This window comes from Anthonomus grandis, chromosome 8 (genome assembly GCF_022605725.1).
Source record: "Anthonomus grandis grandis chromosome 8, icAntGran1.3, whole genome shotgun sequence".
In the NCBI taxonomy this organism is placed as follows: domain Eukaryota; kingdom Metazoa; phylum Arthropoda; class Insecta; order Coleoptera; family Curculionidae; genus Anthonomus; species Anthonomus grandis.
In genome coordinates, this window is record NC_065553.1 from 3,939,828 (window position 1) to 3,957,284 (window position 17,457).

Below are 17,457 nucleotides of genomic sequence, written 5' to 3' on the forward strand. Positions count from 1 at the left end.
ATTATCCATAATTATAAAATGTTCCTTATTTGTCTAAGTAATACATTTCTTGTTTTTTGGGCAAATAAAAACCTTTTGAACTCGAATTTCTATATTTACGAAATAAATGTGATTCCAGGTGGCCCTTTACGGCATATGCAGCGAACAAGAACCAGTCTACATAGTCCAAGAGTACATGTCGAAAGGCAGCCTACTCGATTTCCTCCGTAAAGACGAGGGCAAACTGTTAGAATTCGAAGACCTGATCTACATAGCGTTTCAAGTAGCCTCCGGTATGGAATACCTCGAGTCCAAGCAGCTGATTCACAGAGACTTGGCCGCCCGCAACGTGCTGATCGGCGAAAATAACATCGCGAAAATTTGCGATTTCGGTTTGGCTAGGGTGATCGAGGACAACGAGTATTGCCCGAAACAAGGCAGCAGGTTCCCGGTTAAATGGACCGCTCCGGAAGCCATAGTTTACGGAAAGTTCTCGATTAAATCGGACGTGTGGTCTTACGGTATATTACTGATGGAACTGTTTACTTACGGTCAGGTTCCTTATCCGGGAATGCACGGTAGGGAAGTGATCGAGCTGGTCGAGCAGGGATATCGTATGCCGAAACCGACTTCGCATAATTTACCCGACGAAATCTATCAGATTATGTTGAAGTGTTGGGATACGATCGCGGAAGCGAGACCGACATTCGAGTTCCTTACGCATTATTTCGAGAGGTTTAATGTGACGAGTGAGGTGCCTTACAGAGAGGTGCCCGATTAAAGGTCGATACGGTAAGATAGGGTTTTGAGTCGATGTTTTCGTTTGGGGAGGTTGTTTTTGAGGTTAATTTGGTGCAGTGGACAGGCTTAAGCTATCAATATTCCATATGTAAAGACTGACTTACATGTTAAATGGGGGTTTTCGCATGTGCCGGTGTACAGTAGTTTTTTATTATGTTTAGTGCGCGTATTTTTTTGCCCTCGTAAATAAGAAAGCTGTATGTGCAAAATAGCCATTTTGAGAAATTCTTAGCCCTCAAATGTTATATGTTGCATGACCTAAGAGTAAAAAGTCTGCAGGATTTACCATTGTACACTATAGAATTAGCCATTATGCAGTTAGGTTCGATCAATCCTTTTCGAGTTACTTGCATTCAAACAATTAAATTGTTTATCACTTTTTTTTTTGCCTGTTCTGATCTGAAAAAATAATTATCAAAATTGTGTTCAACATCGCAAAAAAACATAAAATGAGATGCTTTTCAGCCATCCCACTAAATTTTGTTACTTGTTCTTAGCGAATGGACTAGTAGCACTTAGAGTCTTTCATTTATCAGGGCAAAAATGTGATAAATTTCATATGATTCTTTCAATGTTTTTCGTTCAAATCAATCTATAAGTTAATTACACATGACACCAAATTGGCCCAAACTCGACAAACCCTTGGTAAAACTTCAAATAAAAAACCGAAGGATCTCACTTTAGAGTAGAAACGAACAATAATTAAATATTATTCTAAAGAAACCGTTCCAAGTTTGATGTAGAGTGCTTTTCGATTTTGTTCCGTTGCGTTTCACTTCTTCACTGTGTTTGTGATATTTTTATTTCTTAATTTTTAGTTGTTTAATCAAGTGGTCGGCTAGTCTTCAGAACAATAATCGTTAGGGAACGTTTTAATTTCGGGAGGATTTTTCTACGAGCTTACTACAATTTACAACTAAATATGACCTAAACACAGAAATGGTTAAAAGTTTTTGGTAATTCGGTTAAATTGAATTGAACAGTGAATTTTTCAAAATATCTTTGAATTTTTCAGATATTTTGGAAACCTGTAGAAATTTCATTATTAAGACAACTCTTGCATATTAAACAGATTTTGCGACAAATAATTAATCAATTTCAATAACAGGCAATTCAGTAATTTAACTCTTTTAGTAAGGTACTGTTGGGTAATAAGGCCGGGTTAAGAAAAATATTTTTGTTATAACCAAATAAAAAATATTTTTATTACAAAGTAAGATACAAAAGATAAATCAACATGTATTCTTTTAAAAAACATAACTAAAAAATGAAAACAAGAATTTTTAAACATTCATAATGCAAAAAAATAAAAACAACTCTTTTGGCCTTATTACCAGCATAGGCAGGTAATATGGCCACGGAGTAAAATTTGTAGCAGGTAATAAGGCCGATTTTTAAAAATTTCCTCAGGGCATGCATTCAGGGCAAATAAATGCTTCTTTATCTTCAACTGTTAGTCCAACACATTCTTCGTGAACCCAAGTACCACAAGATGAACATGCTCTCATATCGGCTACAAAGTCAAGCAGGCAAACAGAACACATCCATACAGCTGAAAGGCTCGTAGTTGGCGTATTGGCGGACTTCCTCTTCATAACAGAACCCTTTTTTGAGATATTGGTAACCTTCTTACCAGAACTACGATCCTTAAATATGTGCCTTTTGACCTCTTGAGCACGATAATTCAAAGCCTTTCTTCGATTGGAGGTTTTTATTGGTGCCATATCAGGTGTAACTAAAACTTCAGAGAAAGAGTTTTGATGTGAAGTTTCTCCTTTTTCAGCTAAATCTTCTGACTGAGTTGATTGAGACTGAGACTGATCTGCAGGGCTGGTACTGGAATGTACTGTTGAATTATCCTTAGTTGTCTTAAATAATGTTGCTAATGGAATATCATCTTCCGAATCCCAAAGTTCTTCCCTTACTATGGCACTTTCCTCACTATTTTCAGCTGCAATATTTTGACCACGATGAGTTGGAAGACTTGGGGCGAATGCATGTTCAGGAATGGCGTTTCTACTGAACGGGTAGATACCAGTTGATCTAAAACCATTGCAGATGTTATTAATAGTCATGCACTTTCCCTAGACTGGCGTGAATACATCAGAAAATCTCTCTTTACTCAACCTTCTATCAGGATGTTGACTCCAATATTCAAGAAGCTGTTGATCCCAGTGGGATTCAAAAGACCGGAAAACGGATTTGTCCATTGGCTGGAGCTCGTGAGTCGTATTACTGGGTAGGCATAAAAGCTCAATTCCTAAAGTTTCTGCCTTTTCAGCAATGGACTCATCTAGGTGACTTGACGCTCCATCAAAAATTAAAATTGTTGGAGGGGAAGACATAAATTGTGAGAAGTGCTCCAGCCATTTGATAAATATCTCAGTCGTCATGCTGCCCTTTGCGGTCATGTGTACAGCTGAGCCTGCTGGTAAACCATCAGAATAGCAAGGTTTTCCACGTTGCCCTTTGAATAAAATCATAGGTGGTATGACATGGCCTAGGGCATTTGCACAAGCGACTACTGTGACGTTTTCCGCATGTTCAGGCGCCACTAAGTGCACTCTTTTGGCACCTTTTTGGGCTAGTACTAGCTGCTGGTGATGAAGGGTTAATCTGCAACCCTTCTCATCCATGTTGTAAATTTTTTCGGGGCTATGTTTTAATCCGGTTCTACACAGCAGAGCATCCAATTTATCAAAATAATCATTTACAATGAAATGATTCAATTTCTGAGCTCGGGCAGGATTTAATTGCTGTGCTTTGCGTTGAGCTATTTGTGGATGACGTCTTAGAAAGGCACGGTACCATTCTTTACCCGCCAATTTTTTTTCCCGGTTAAATTTATGTTAAACGCTCATTTTCTCACAATAATTTAAAACACTTCGGCGTAAAACTTTCGAAGTTAACGGAAAGCCTCTGCTAGAAAATCTCAATATTTTCCTTTCTAAGTCGGTTTACTGTTCCATATTTAATACTGGTTTTGCTCCCAATGACCTGTTTGAGGAACCGGATTTAAGGTGATTCCTTAAGGTACGACGCGGAATCCCAGATTGCTGTTCCACCCATTCTTGAGACCGACCACTCCTTAATAGCTGAAGGGCCTCTTCCATCATTTCTTCGGTCCAATTTGCTCGTATTCCTCGATTTTTTTTCCCCATAACTGAAAAATAAAAAAGTATTTTCTACTGCGTATGTAGGAGACAGATAATATGGCCGGAACATTATAGCTACAGCTATAATACTTACCTAAGCTAGAAAACTGCTCCGCGCTGTAACTGTTGCTGACACGTTGGTATAAAAAACTATTTTCTAAGACTTCCGCAGGAATCCTACATGGAAAAACAACTTTTAGACCATCTTGTAATAGGCCTTATTACCTGGCTAGAAACTTAAAGGTAACCATTTCGGCAGGCAATAAGGCCGGGAGCTCATTGCATTGAGATAAGGTGGGAAATTTCTTTAAAAAAATATATAAGTAAGTAAAAAATATATAAGTAATGGGATTATTTTTTTAAGACTTTTGCCAGCGTACAATACTCAGCGTAACAATACTCTAATCAAACTACCAAAAAATGTTACTCACCTTTTGCAGGTATTTTTTACAACACGGGCACGAAAACACTTCCAAATTTTTAAACACGTGCATGTAGGTAAATGGAGGAATGTAGGTAAATGTAGCTCGCAAAGCGCCAACTGTTTTGTGTTAGATCTGTCTACACCTAGATGGTGCCACTAGGACCACAGAATATTAAGGTATCCGTTGGGATAACTTTGGCTTTATTACCTGCCCGGCCTTATTACCCAACAGTACCTTATATTTGTATATATAAAGGGTCCTTTCCCAGGGACCCTTTGGGTGCCACGAAGATACAATTACATAATTACAGCAGAAAAAAAATTAAACTAGACTGCAATTTACATAATTTAGGGTAAGCCTGGGAGAGATGGACCCGGTTTTTTCTAAGCTTGGTAAATCGTACTTAAAGAGTATTAGTAGAAATAAAAAAATATGCATACAAAATTTGTTCAAGCAAAGATAATACTTATTATTGTTATTAATGTTTTAAATTTTTTATACAATGGTTTATTTGAAGTAGTGTAAGGGTGAAATGGACCATACAATCGGGAGTGATGTGAACATTTAGAAATAGTTTTAAATGAAAACAAACACCTTGAGAAATACATTTTATTGCAACATATATGTGGTAACATATATGGTGACTAACATTAAAAAACTAACATTAACAACTTAAAAGTGAAACTTTTCCTTTTTAAAAACTTTCTACTAAATTTTGTTTGCTTTGGTTATTTCTCCTCTCGTTCCGTAGTAATCACATTTGCTTTCATATCTAAAATAATGAAAACGAGTTAAATACCTAATCCAGTCTTCTTTTTCGTGACTCTTATTGAAGTTCTCCATATAACCTATACATTCATTTTCATGCCACTCTTCCACAAAGTTATCATCGTCTTTGTGCACAAGGTCATTAGAGTTGAATGAGATGTTAAATTATCTTCGGGCTTGGGTCCACGTCTTTTATTAATTTAATTGGATTTTTCGAATACCTTGAAGGTCTTTTCATCGGATTCCTTTCTTTAATTCTTCTTCTTTTCAGTATTGTCGATAGAGCTTTGAATAGTTGAAATAGTAATATCTTCTTTTTGCGTTTTGAGCGTTTTGCGAGTTTTTGAAGCATCTTCGATGGTGTCAATTTAGGAGGACCGAGCTGCGATGAAAAAGTTTCTTTGGTAGGTGATTTGTAGCCTTAGGGTAGCTTGAAAGGAACGGGCGTATCTTTCGATGTGCTGAATTGATTAAAATTACTTTTGAGATTGCTTTATTTTCACGCGTTTCTTCTGACATATAGACATAATCTGGAATTGCATATGTATTGAGAGGAATCACATCACATGCATCGAAGCCTTTTGTAGCATTGTCAACACAGGCAGGTTTCGACCGAGTTGTGTTTAGTGAGGTTCTAAACTGAAATCGATTAATTTTTTTTCAAGTCATATGAAAAATCACCATGAAACACGATCCAGAAAAATTATATTTGAGTCATTTAAAAAATTAAATCTAAAGTCTGCAGCCAGTGAGAAGTATGTGATTACAGGCTCATTAAAATGATTTAATTTTTTTCAGCAAACTCTATATTCTCTAAGTAGCTTGTGTGTGATGTATATGCGTTTAAAAGGAGCAATACTTTTCTAGTGGGCTTTTCCTTGCAAGAAATGTGGTTTTAGCCAGTCCAAGAAAAGCTCACAATTTACATAAGCTGATTTTTGAGATAGTCACACTTGTAAACTCTTCTCTTAGAGTTTTTCCCTTCATATTGCAATAGGGAGGTAAAAATGTTCTCTTTTTACTTACCCAAGTCAAAATCGATATAGTTTGATCTTTTTTCTCCAGAGATGATGTTCGTTACACTTTTAGACCCCTTTGTTGTCAGTACTTCACTTTGGTGTTCAATTATTTTAAACCAGTTTCGTCTTTGTTAAAAATGTTTCGAGGTTTGTTTTCTTCCAGATTATTCGAAGAGAGTTGAAATAATCATTTACATCATTTTTGTTTCTACCCCGTGGTCGAGCAACGGATACACCTGCCGATTTTCTTATAGGAAGCGAATGATTACGAAATAAGAATGAACGCAACCAATCATATCCAGCCATTTTTACTTACACGATTGAAATTACGATTTATTTTCAAGGTCCCTGCTAGTCCGTACGTCATTTTCGGAACAGAATTTCGACAAGGATTGATTTTTCGATTTTGCAGTTTTTTCTTATGTGGTTGACGATTTTTGCTTTATTTTCTATCCCCAACAATGAAGACGGTTGTATAGCTGCCTTATTAACATTTTATCACTTTAGACGAGTTTCATAGTAGTTTGTGGGCTGTTGTATGTTTAAAGATTTGGCTGCAGCATTGACTTAAATGGGAGTATTACCTTATCTTCTACTGCTCTAATAGCTTTGATCGAGTTTTCCTCGCCCACCGGAATTTTTTTTCCTGTATACCGAAAAAAAAACATCAAAATCTATTTAGGTATGCATTTTATCATAAAAATTGGCAATATGTATACTATTATAGAAAAACAGCATGGTCTTCGGCAAAAGTGTATTTTATGTCCACTCCTTTTCAACGTTTAGAGTGAACAATGTCTTCGTCTCCTTCTCCTCTTGTAGCTCCTCTTGGAGACGAAGGAATAACGTTAAAAATTTTAGATATGCCGAAGATACAGCAGTAACAACAGACAACATTAAAGATCTGCTGAATCGGCTGCAAAGAATAAATGACTCTTGTAAATTCAATATGAGTTTGAAGAAAACAAAGTATATTGTTATCACAAAACAACAAAATACAGACGTCAACTTAAAAATTGATGACATTCCAATTGAAAGAGTTCAACTATTTAGGCACATTAATGGACGAAACTGCTAAACAGTAAACAATAAATAAAATCCAGAATTGAAATAGCTAGACAATGTTCTATCAAACTTAAGAAGTTTCTTTGGAGCAAAGACATAAACTTAAAATTAAGAACAAGAATACTTCAGTGCTATATATTTTCTACTCCATTATATGGAGTGGCAGCATAGATCCTTTAGACAGCTGAAATAAACAAACTGATGAGCCTGTGAAAGATGCTGCTATCGTTGCATGTTACCGATTTCGTGGGTCGGCAGAGTCGAAGTGCTGCGTCGTATGAATAAAGAAGAAGAATTTTATTAAACGCTAAAGAAAAAGAATCTCAAATATTTTAAAGAAGACATTATTAGAGGCTCAAAATACCAATTGTTGCAAATATTATAGAGAGAAAAATTTAGGGAAGGCGTTGTCGGGGTAGAAGAAGAACTTCATGACTGAGAAACCTTAGAGAATGGTTGGTTCTCAATGATGTCCAATAAACTTTTCCGTGCAGCTGCAAATCAAGTGCACATAGCTTGTTGATAGCGCAACCCCAGCTGACGGTACACGAAGAAGAAGAAGTATTGGTCCATAACTCGCCATCCCCATATTAAAGGTCCATTTAGGTTAAGTAAACGCCTAGACTCTTGCAGAAGCCACAGCTATAATATGAAACCACTAGAGCTAATAATCGTATATGTGTATGTGAACAAATTTTGCGACTTATTAGAGACCGATATTTCACAGGATAAATAACAATAGCTTTGAAATGAAAACCCTGCGTGCATCTTTTACACGATACTGTCGTGTCACAGCCGTCGCGTATATAAATTAAGAACTAGATCTCCGGTCAGCCTCTCCCGGAATCACCCTACCTTATTTTTGTCATAGTTCAAATATTCCAATTTTAAAAATTTTTGGACGATATTTTTAATAATCACCAAATTACGCAATTTTGCGACTAAGTTTGAATATTTTATCTTAAAAACTCTGATAATGTTTTGTTTACTGTAGGATAACCTGCACTAAATACAGTAGACATCCGAATCATATTTACTATCCTAAGAAACATATTATTGTTGTAGTAAGCCAAAGAAAACCAAACTCCCTCCCAATTTAAAAATAACATAATTCTGCCATTTGTAAATAGAACAAATTCCGTTTACTGACCGATATAACGGTTAGTGGCATTTATTTTATTAATACCATCATTGTTTTGAGATTATTATTAATCCTCTTATATTTAGTCAAAAAGACTATAGTGTTTTAGTCAGTGATTAAGGTTAATACAGTTCCACAAAATGATTAAGAAGAATGTCATATTTTTCTACTTTAGGTAGGAAAATCACTCCCTCCGCCCTTTCTATCCCTCCCCCTTTACAAAACCACACACTATACTAAGCTAAAAACGATTACAAGCGCATCATTACCTTAAAAAAATGTAATAGTTACTTCTATCTATTCCCATATAAAATTAAACTCATTCCGCTGCTCCCAAAAATACAATTTTTATATCCCACATTTATTTCATCATCATTGTATATATACTATGTCACTTTATACCTTTTTTAGAATGTAGGCACGTTACGGTAGGAGTTTTGTCTCGAGAAAAACTGAAGCAGGGATTTTTTGTAGCTCGTATTCGTAATGTAGGAGTGTAGAAAATACAGGGTGTTCCGTAAAAGAGGGATAGAGCTTATCACTTGGGAAATCCCGATTTTATATAGAGAGCGAACTTCTGTCGTTCTTTTGACACAGTTTTCGTAACTGATTTTTAATAAGTACTGCAAAAATTTATTCTTTGGATCTCATAAGGTTCATTTGAAATGGGCCGGTACTTATCTTTTTAATTTTAAAATACAGGATTTCAGCAAGAGAATATTGTTTTTTTTTAGTAAACTTTTAATAGAATTAAATTGATTGATCACAAATCCCATACCAAAAACGAAATCTTTAAACTCAGGCGTTTAAAAAATCCCTCTCCCAACTACTGCCCAATTACTTTAAATATTATCCCATCTTTAACTGACATTTCCGCCTAATTATACTCGTAAAACAATCGGATAATTTTCCATAGGATACTCTCTAGACCTGTGAAAACTTCTGTGAGACACCCTATAACTTGTAGGAACGTTGAAAAAAAAACGGCTTCATTTTTTTTTATTTTTAAATTTAACCACCTCCTGCATAAAAAATCATTGGTCCACCTTAAACTTAAGAATGCCAAACGTTTTTTACTCCTTCCTGTATGTTAGGTTATGTAGTTGTAGTTTTAGTGACGAAACAGTTCTAGCGTATATTGTGTAGTTTTTTTTTCGGGTAAAATTTGATTTATTTGTTTATTAAGGTTAAATTACCTCATATGAATTTTGGCAATTTAAAAAAAAAACTTTATTTTTATCAATACGGTGCTGCTTTTTTTGCCACCTTTCGGCCCACTAAATACCGTGGCATGAAACACTTATTAGAAAAAAACAGATGTTTCTATAGAAAAACAATTTAAATACTTATATGTCTATCTCTGTCTTACATATTATACTTGTCATAATTCGGTCTCGTTCACCTTGGCATCTTCAAGCTTTCTCTATTGTGATGACTCGGTACAACTGATAGAGAAAACTATGTGTGAGACAAAGATGGTCTCTTCGAACATATTTAAACTTTTCTTGAAAACGAAATATCGGAATTTTAAAACGCCTTCTTATACAGTGTGACCCATTTGTTTTCGGGTCACCCTGATAAAAAGTTTATTTTTGGTGCGATTTTGCTCGGGTTTTTTTTAAATGTTAGGTTCAAAAAAAACTGCATCATTATAACAAAAAAAAAATTCTGCCATGCAAATTCCAAGGCATACTAATGTCAGTTTTTAAAGACCAAATTTTAAGAAACCATGCTAGGCACTTTTTTAGCAAGAAATTGTGCACACCACTGGATTCGGTATCCCCCAAAACGGCCTTATACCAAATTTCACCAAAAAATATTAAGTAATAACAATTTTATAGCAAAAAATAAAAAGGGAAATTATGCATTTATTTACATTTAAAAATGTGTAGATAGCCATGAAAAAAACAAATTGAACAAAGATAATACAAGCAAATAACAATTCCAAACTAAATACAAATAAAAACAAACAATAAACTAACAAAAATAAATACAAATAAAATAAAAACAACAAACAAAAAAATTAAAAATTAACCACTACTAAATTCTTGAAATTTCTAATAATCCACCATTGTTTTCTATGCCTTTTACATTCCTTTTGCCTACATTTAAAATAACTTTACGGACTTGCTCTGGAGTAATTTCTGAACAAACCTGAATTATTCCGACTTGTAGATCTTCTGAATTTTGAGGTCTTGATTTGTGCACTTTTTCTTTAAGTAAGCCCCAGAGAAAAAAATCGAGTCGCGTTAAGTCAGGGGATCTCGGTGGCCACTCAACGAAAGGACTGTTTCGTCCTATCCAACAGTTTTCAAAATGTTGATTTAACCAGTCTCTTACTAAACGAGCATTATGGACAGGACATCCATCTAATTGAAACTTCAAATTAAGGTGATATCTTAAGGGTAAATCTTCTAATGCGTTCGAAAATTCATTCTCAAGAAAATTAAAAAATTCAATTGTTAAATTACCATTAAAGGGCCAATAATTTTGTCGCTTAGTATTCCACACCAAACTTCCTTGCATTTATTATAAATTCTGGATTCTGCACGGACCAGTGGCGGCAATTTTGACTGGAGACTACGCCATTTACCACAGTAAAAGTGGCTTCATCGCTAAAAAGGATTTTCGTCTAGAAAGTTTCTGTTGTTTAAATATTCTCCCTGAAGCCAATAGCAAAACTCTAATCTTCTTGCCTGGTCACCATCCTCTAAGGTGTGTAAAAATATTGGCTTAAATGCTTTTATGTTATTTTTTTGCAAACATTTTCTTATACTTTTTCTGGGGATGTTAAGGACCAAACTAGCCGTTCTGACACTACTTCGAGGATTGCCGTTAAAATATTCCAAAATGTAATTTTCATTTCTTCTGAGCCCACGCCGTCCATTATGTCTATTTTTAAGTAGATTTTTCGAAACAGATCCTGTTTCATTGAAAATTTTATTAACACGTTGCACAGTACTTAGACTTACTGGTCTATCAGGATGCCTAATATTAGATTCTCTGGCAGCTTCTCTCATCGAACGCGTGTTACCACCAAGAAGACGAACAATTTCAATTTTTTCTCTTAAATTTAAATTTTCCATGATTACTAATACTATCTAAACACGTTCTATTACCACTTTTGACAGTTAGATGGCAAATGTGACAATTCAATATTTCAATAATTTTTAGACACAATTTAGAAGTAAAGCGCATTTCTTTTTTTTATCATAAAATTGTTATTATTTAATATTTTTTGGTGAAATTTGGTATAAGGCCGAATCCAGTGGTGTGCACAATTTTTTGCTAAAAAAATGCCTAGCATGGTTTCTTAAAATTTGGCCCTTAAAAACTGACATTAGTATGCCTTGGAATTTGCATGGTAGAATTTTTTTTGTTATAATGATGCAGTTTTTCTGGACCTAACATTTAAAAAAAACCCGAGCAAAATCGCACCAAAAATGAACTTTTTAACAGGGTGACCCGAAAACAAATGGGTCACACTGTAGATAGAAGAAGAATGGTTCCGTCATATATATCTGTCTTTTTCTAATTTTTAATTTAAATACTTTGTATCTTGGAAATTAAGCATGTACACATTTGAAGTCACGTCTCTCTCTACCCTTAATATATGACGTAATTTATGGGTTTACAGTATTTTAAAGAAAAAAAAACTGAATCTATAATGGATCAAATTTTATCTAGTTAATGATGGTTTTACTAGGGCCGTTTTACTCGTAATTCTTTGACTTTTAGTGCCATTTTCTTACGCTAGAATTGTAAACTGAAGGTATTTAATACACTTTTGTTTACTTTTTAGTGCAATAACTCATTGTTTTTTTATTTTGTTTTCTCCAGTCATTCGAGCTTTTTTTGTTTAAATGTGTTTTCCTATATTAACCTGATTTTATATATTGTGCATGTGTTTTGTTTTTTTTTTTTCAAATTTTGTTGAGAGTATTCGTTATATTGTATTCTAGGAGTTTAGTTAAGTAGGCAACTCAGTAATCTTTTAATCATGTATTTATATATAATTGCAATATCCCTTTATACATATTTTTATACAATGTAAGTTTTTTTTCTTCATCGAACAAGTACTTAATTAAAAATTCCATATTTTTGCGGCAATATGTAAGGCGAATGCCATTAGCGTATTATACCCGATATTTTTAATGTGTATTCCTATTTTTTCATACGAATTGTATAAGAACCCATTTTTTTTTGTATATAAAAGACAAATAAATAAAGATGTGCTACTCTTGAGATAACTTCTAATGTGTTTTATTTAATACAGATATTATTCCTTATACTTTATTGTATCGATAAATTTTCAAAGAATATATTTCATCGAAGTATGGTTTTACAAGATCATTGACCTGGAAAAAATCAAGGCAATTATAAACATTTTACCCGCTCGCAGCTATAGTCGAGAATAGTAATAATAATAATAAATAGTTTTTGAACTAAAACTTCTTTATGCACCCTTGAGTTGGGGAGTAAGCGAGCGAAAGCGTTACGAAAAGTGTGATCGGGCGAGGCGAACAGTAGTTGAGAAGGAGATATGAGTTGGTGGAGATAGAAAGAGAGAGTTACGGTTCGTATATTACTCTAGAAGCAAGAGTGAGCCCTGCGCGTGCACGTTTTCTTTCTCTCTTCCTCTCATAGCCAGTGGATGGAATATATATATTGAAAACATTTTTTTACTGTTTAAAAATCACAGTATGAAAAAGTCTTACTTCCACGCAGGTAAATAAAAATTATTTTCAAGTGCTTCTTTTATTCCAACAATTAAAAAAAAAGTTAGAACTGTTTTCCCAAAAAAAAAATAAATTGGACGAAAAATAATTCCAAACGCCTGGAACTCCTAAAAGAAACTTTTGAAGTACACCTGAAATAGCAACAAACAGTTTCTTAAAACAAACAGGTACCTGAAGGGTAACAATTACTTTAGCCGTCTGAAAAATTACCATAAAAGCGTTAAAAAGACGCATGTACAAAGTGTCGTTAACTGCTTACAAAACTATTTCGAATGCCTGGTACTTAAAGAAATCTTCGTAAAATGCCTGGATGTAAACAAGTTTATGTGAAATATACACGGGAATAGTAACAAGAAGTAACTTAACATACGCGAAAAAAGGAGAAAAATTACTTTATCTTAGTGAAAAATTATGATTATATCGAAGTAAATGAAATCTTCATGAAATCAAATTAAATATTTTTATGTATTAAAATTAAAGTGCAATTATCATATAACTAAAAATTCTCTGGATTTATTACGTATACTAAACTCTTCCTGACCAATCCTTTAAAAAGTGTACTGGCAAAGAGCCACCCACATTGAATAAAGGTACTGATGGCGAAGCCATTTTAATCAGAAGTAGACCAAAAAAAAATACATATGTATTTTTAACAATGACGGTTACAATAATCCTAACTAAATTAAAAATATATTAATGATACGGTTAAGATTACAATTTAGACTACATTAGTAAGTTATTGTTAAACCAGGTAAAAATTGTTTTTACGTCTTGCGTCTTCGAACCAGAGGCTTTCAGATGGTTCCTGTTGTACGCTATTAAATTGGTCTGGCATTGGATGGATTTTTCTAACTGCTCAATTGTGAACTTTTTGTTGTTTATAAAAAGAACGTTCCTTTTTATGAAAGCGGTCTGATTTTTCTGTTTGGCAACTTTAAGATAGTATCTCAAAATCTTTTGTTTCTGTTAATCCTCTGATGTGTAATCCGGCGAGATGTATAGGTTGGTTCCATTAAGCTCCATAGGCTGTTTAAGTACATCCACTTTTAGTGCATAATTGATACATTAAATGCTTAATGAAGGCGTATTTTGCCTTCATTAGATAATCCGAGTCCATCCATAAGAAGATGCAAATAGACAATCAATTTGGAGGTTTATAATATCCAAAAGCTTTTGCACCAGTTCACCGTTGCATTTTCTTCCAAGCCATAAAATATTAAATTTTGTGTTTTACTTCTGTATTCCGCATTGAGAAAGCTGCCTTTCAAAAGAGCTTTTTCCTGCATAATTAATTAATTTTCTCGTTTAACTTTAGAAAGTTCTTCCATGAGGTCTTCTTTTGTAGGAATAATTAATTCCTAGATTTAGTCGTTACTTTATTTAGATTTTTGGATATTTCCGTTTTGTTATTGTTATACCCAGCTTTTCATCAAGTTGTATGTTTGTGATATTATTGTCATCTATATGAATTCAAAATATCGAACAGCTCTGGTATATATTTATTGGCTATCTTTGTATGGTTTTACATACTATTACTAGTATTACCAGGAGCGGACTCCAAAATCCTGGAAATAAACCAATTTACGATAAATATACACCGGATAAATAACAAAAAGTAACTTGAATTACCTAGAAGAGGGAAATAATTACTTTAGATACCTGAAAAATTGCCATAAAAGCCTAAAAAAGACATAAAAATAAGTTTAATTTTAAACTAAATTTTCAATTTAATTCAGGCTTGATCAATTAGGCTGAATTTTTGTGTAAGTTAATTAGGGCTAGGGGTAGGATGATGTGTATTCATTTGTATATTCGGTATTGTGGCTCTTTTTTATGGTTAACATGAATTTTATTTAATTTTTTTTTGTAAAAACAATTAGGAGCACATGCAGATATTCGCTTATCTAGATGCATAATTCAAAAATTTCGTATGTCTATGTTATGTATTATATTTATGTATGTGGATATATGAAATAAATAAAATAGCCTAAAAAGTAATTTTAATCACCCGACGTCGGCCCAATGCCAAAACCATCAATGTGAAAAATCGTGATTTGGAGATATTTGGGTTTGAAGGTTTTGATACTATGTGAAACTTCAGATTTTTGTCGGAATAATTTCATTTTTTGGGAGACATAGGATCTACTTTGACAGTTTATGCCTTGCTTATTATTTTTTCTGTTTATTAGCCCCCACCTTCCAAAACGTCACATTCGTGGATTTGGCATTGCAAAATTTTCTTTCAAATCACTTACAGTACAATAAGAAAACCTAAAGACACAATGATTTTCAATATTTTTATTGATTTGAAATATCAATAAACATGTGTATGAGCTTGAGTATAAAGTGAAATGGTTTAATTTTCATCTGAGTCAGTATTTTCACGGTCATCTGGTTCTGGTAATCTATCCCTAATATTATTATTAATTTTTAGCGACTTGTAAAAACTGTGATGAACTTTTGGGATTATTAAATCAGAACACATTTTTTGTAAATCCTGATATTTTGGCTTCGTAATGGGTAACTCACATTCATATGACTTTTTTAACTCCGCTGTTTTTGGTCGACCTCGAAATTTTTTCATGCAGTTTATGTCATGAAATTCTTGTTCAAAATCCATTTTGTAAAACACCTTCGTCATGTCCGATTTAAGATAACGAATCCAGCAAACCTTACGCCATGGTATTTTGTTCATCTCAAATTTTTGCGCTGCAAATTCTTTAAAATCATAAACATCATCAAAGCTTCTGCTCCTCACTTCAAATGGGCGTGGTTTCATACGAGCATCTCGTATTACTTGCGCCCAACCTTCAGGAATGTATACAGGGACATGCTTAGCTTTCTGCTCAATTTTGGAATGTATGAAATCGCATTCCATTTCAGTGTGTCCGCTTTCGAAAAATTTATGATCTATGATTTTCAAGCTAGTAAGAACAGAAATGAGCTGCATACACATAGCAGCAAAATTTGAATTCTTTTGCTGGCCACCACAGCCATCTGACATCATTCTAACTTCTGTTACTTCTGGATTAGATAATACGTATTCATAGATACAAGAAGCGATTTCATTTGAACCCCTTTTACCCTGGGTTTCATCCCATAGTTAGCAAATGCCATCTTGATTTCCAATATTATAAACTGTCAAGTTATAAACAAAAAGTTATAAAGTCCTGCAGATCCTTTTGGAGTTGTAAGTACAGCTTCAAGGTCAAAATTGAATGCTAATATAGTAGAATTGTTTATTGCTTCCAGTTTATCAGCACTGCTAGCCTTGCGTGCCAATTCCTTTCTTCTTAAGTGTTGCTGGAACGTTGGTCCTTGCGCTTCTTTTTCTTCTCCAGTCATATTTTTCTGTGCCAAACATATCTTGCACTGGTCCTTCTTTGGCTTGAAAAAACCCACGGTATATTCTTTAAAAACTTGTCTGTATCTTTCGATTGAAACAGAGCGAATATTTTTTTCTTTGCATTGTGATTTGTACATATTGTGCATTATGGACAAGTTTAGGGTAGGGTCCAAATATTTTTTTTTACTTGAAGCCCTGCAGTAGTGGGACTCAACTGCAGGAAATGATAAAATGTGATCACGTACCATTTGCAAACAATCCTCAGTTAACTTATTAGCAGGAGTATGTTTGCCACGGCGGTCTTTTTCTATTGTTCCAGTAGAAGATCGTTTTTGTAAAGATATTCTTATGAATGAATCTGTTACATTAAGTGTAGATATGAAAAATTCGCGGCACACTTTATTTTTTTTGTCCATCAACGGTAAGAAAATAATTACAGGTGTTGACCCTTCTGGAAGTTTCTAGATTTCCGGTGTTTCTTTTTTTTGGTATTTGTTCAACATGATGAATAATGAAATTCCGCTGATCATCTAATGATGAGAGTTGCCGAAATTCTTCATAAATGTTTGACCTATTCTCTTCTGAAACAGATTCGAGGCATTTATGTTTCGCTTTGCCACCACAAGGGCATGGTAGTACTAAGTCTTTTTTGTTTTCTGATATTTTTTTTCCAAGTTCCAATGTTTTTCTTCTTCCTCTTTAGTGGAAGTTTTTCTGAAATAAAAAGCAATGAGTATTGTATTTTTAAATATTTTTTAACGTACTTGTTTCTTCGCTTGTGTCCTTAGAAGAACTGGAAGAGCTTGAGGATGTAGAGCAAGTGGAGCAACTAGCAGAACTGCTTGTACTATCATATTCATTTTCAGGATTATAATTATCTGACGACGATGCTCTGTTGTCATAATCACTATCAAATTCAGTTATTACAATATTTTGTTCTTTAACATGAGATAGTGTTTCTTTTTGATCTTCTGGACATTCATCTAAGATAATAAAATTAACTTGCTAATAATAAGATA

The 17,457-nt window shown here is 33.9% G+C and overlaps 1 protein-coding gene across 4 annotated transcripts in view; it reads left to right on the forward strand.

Moving 5' to 3' along the window:
• LOC126740022 (tyrosine-protein kinase Src64B) overlaps window positions 1-12,603 on the forward strand; it is a 63,321-nt gene extending 50,718 nt beyond the window's left edge. For all 4 annotated transcript variants that reach the window (XM_050445899.1, XM_050445902.1, XM_050445900.1 and 1 more), the window contains exon 8: window positions 119-12,603. In XM_050445899.1, the coding sequence (XP_050301856.1) occupies window positions 119-760 (642 nt within the window). In that variant the 3' untranslated portion in view covers window positions 761-12,603. The remainder of the gene's footprint in view (window positions 1-118) is intronic.
• Window positions 12,604-17,457: the final 4,854 nt, after the last annotated feature.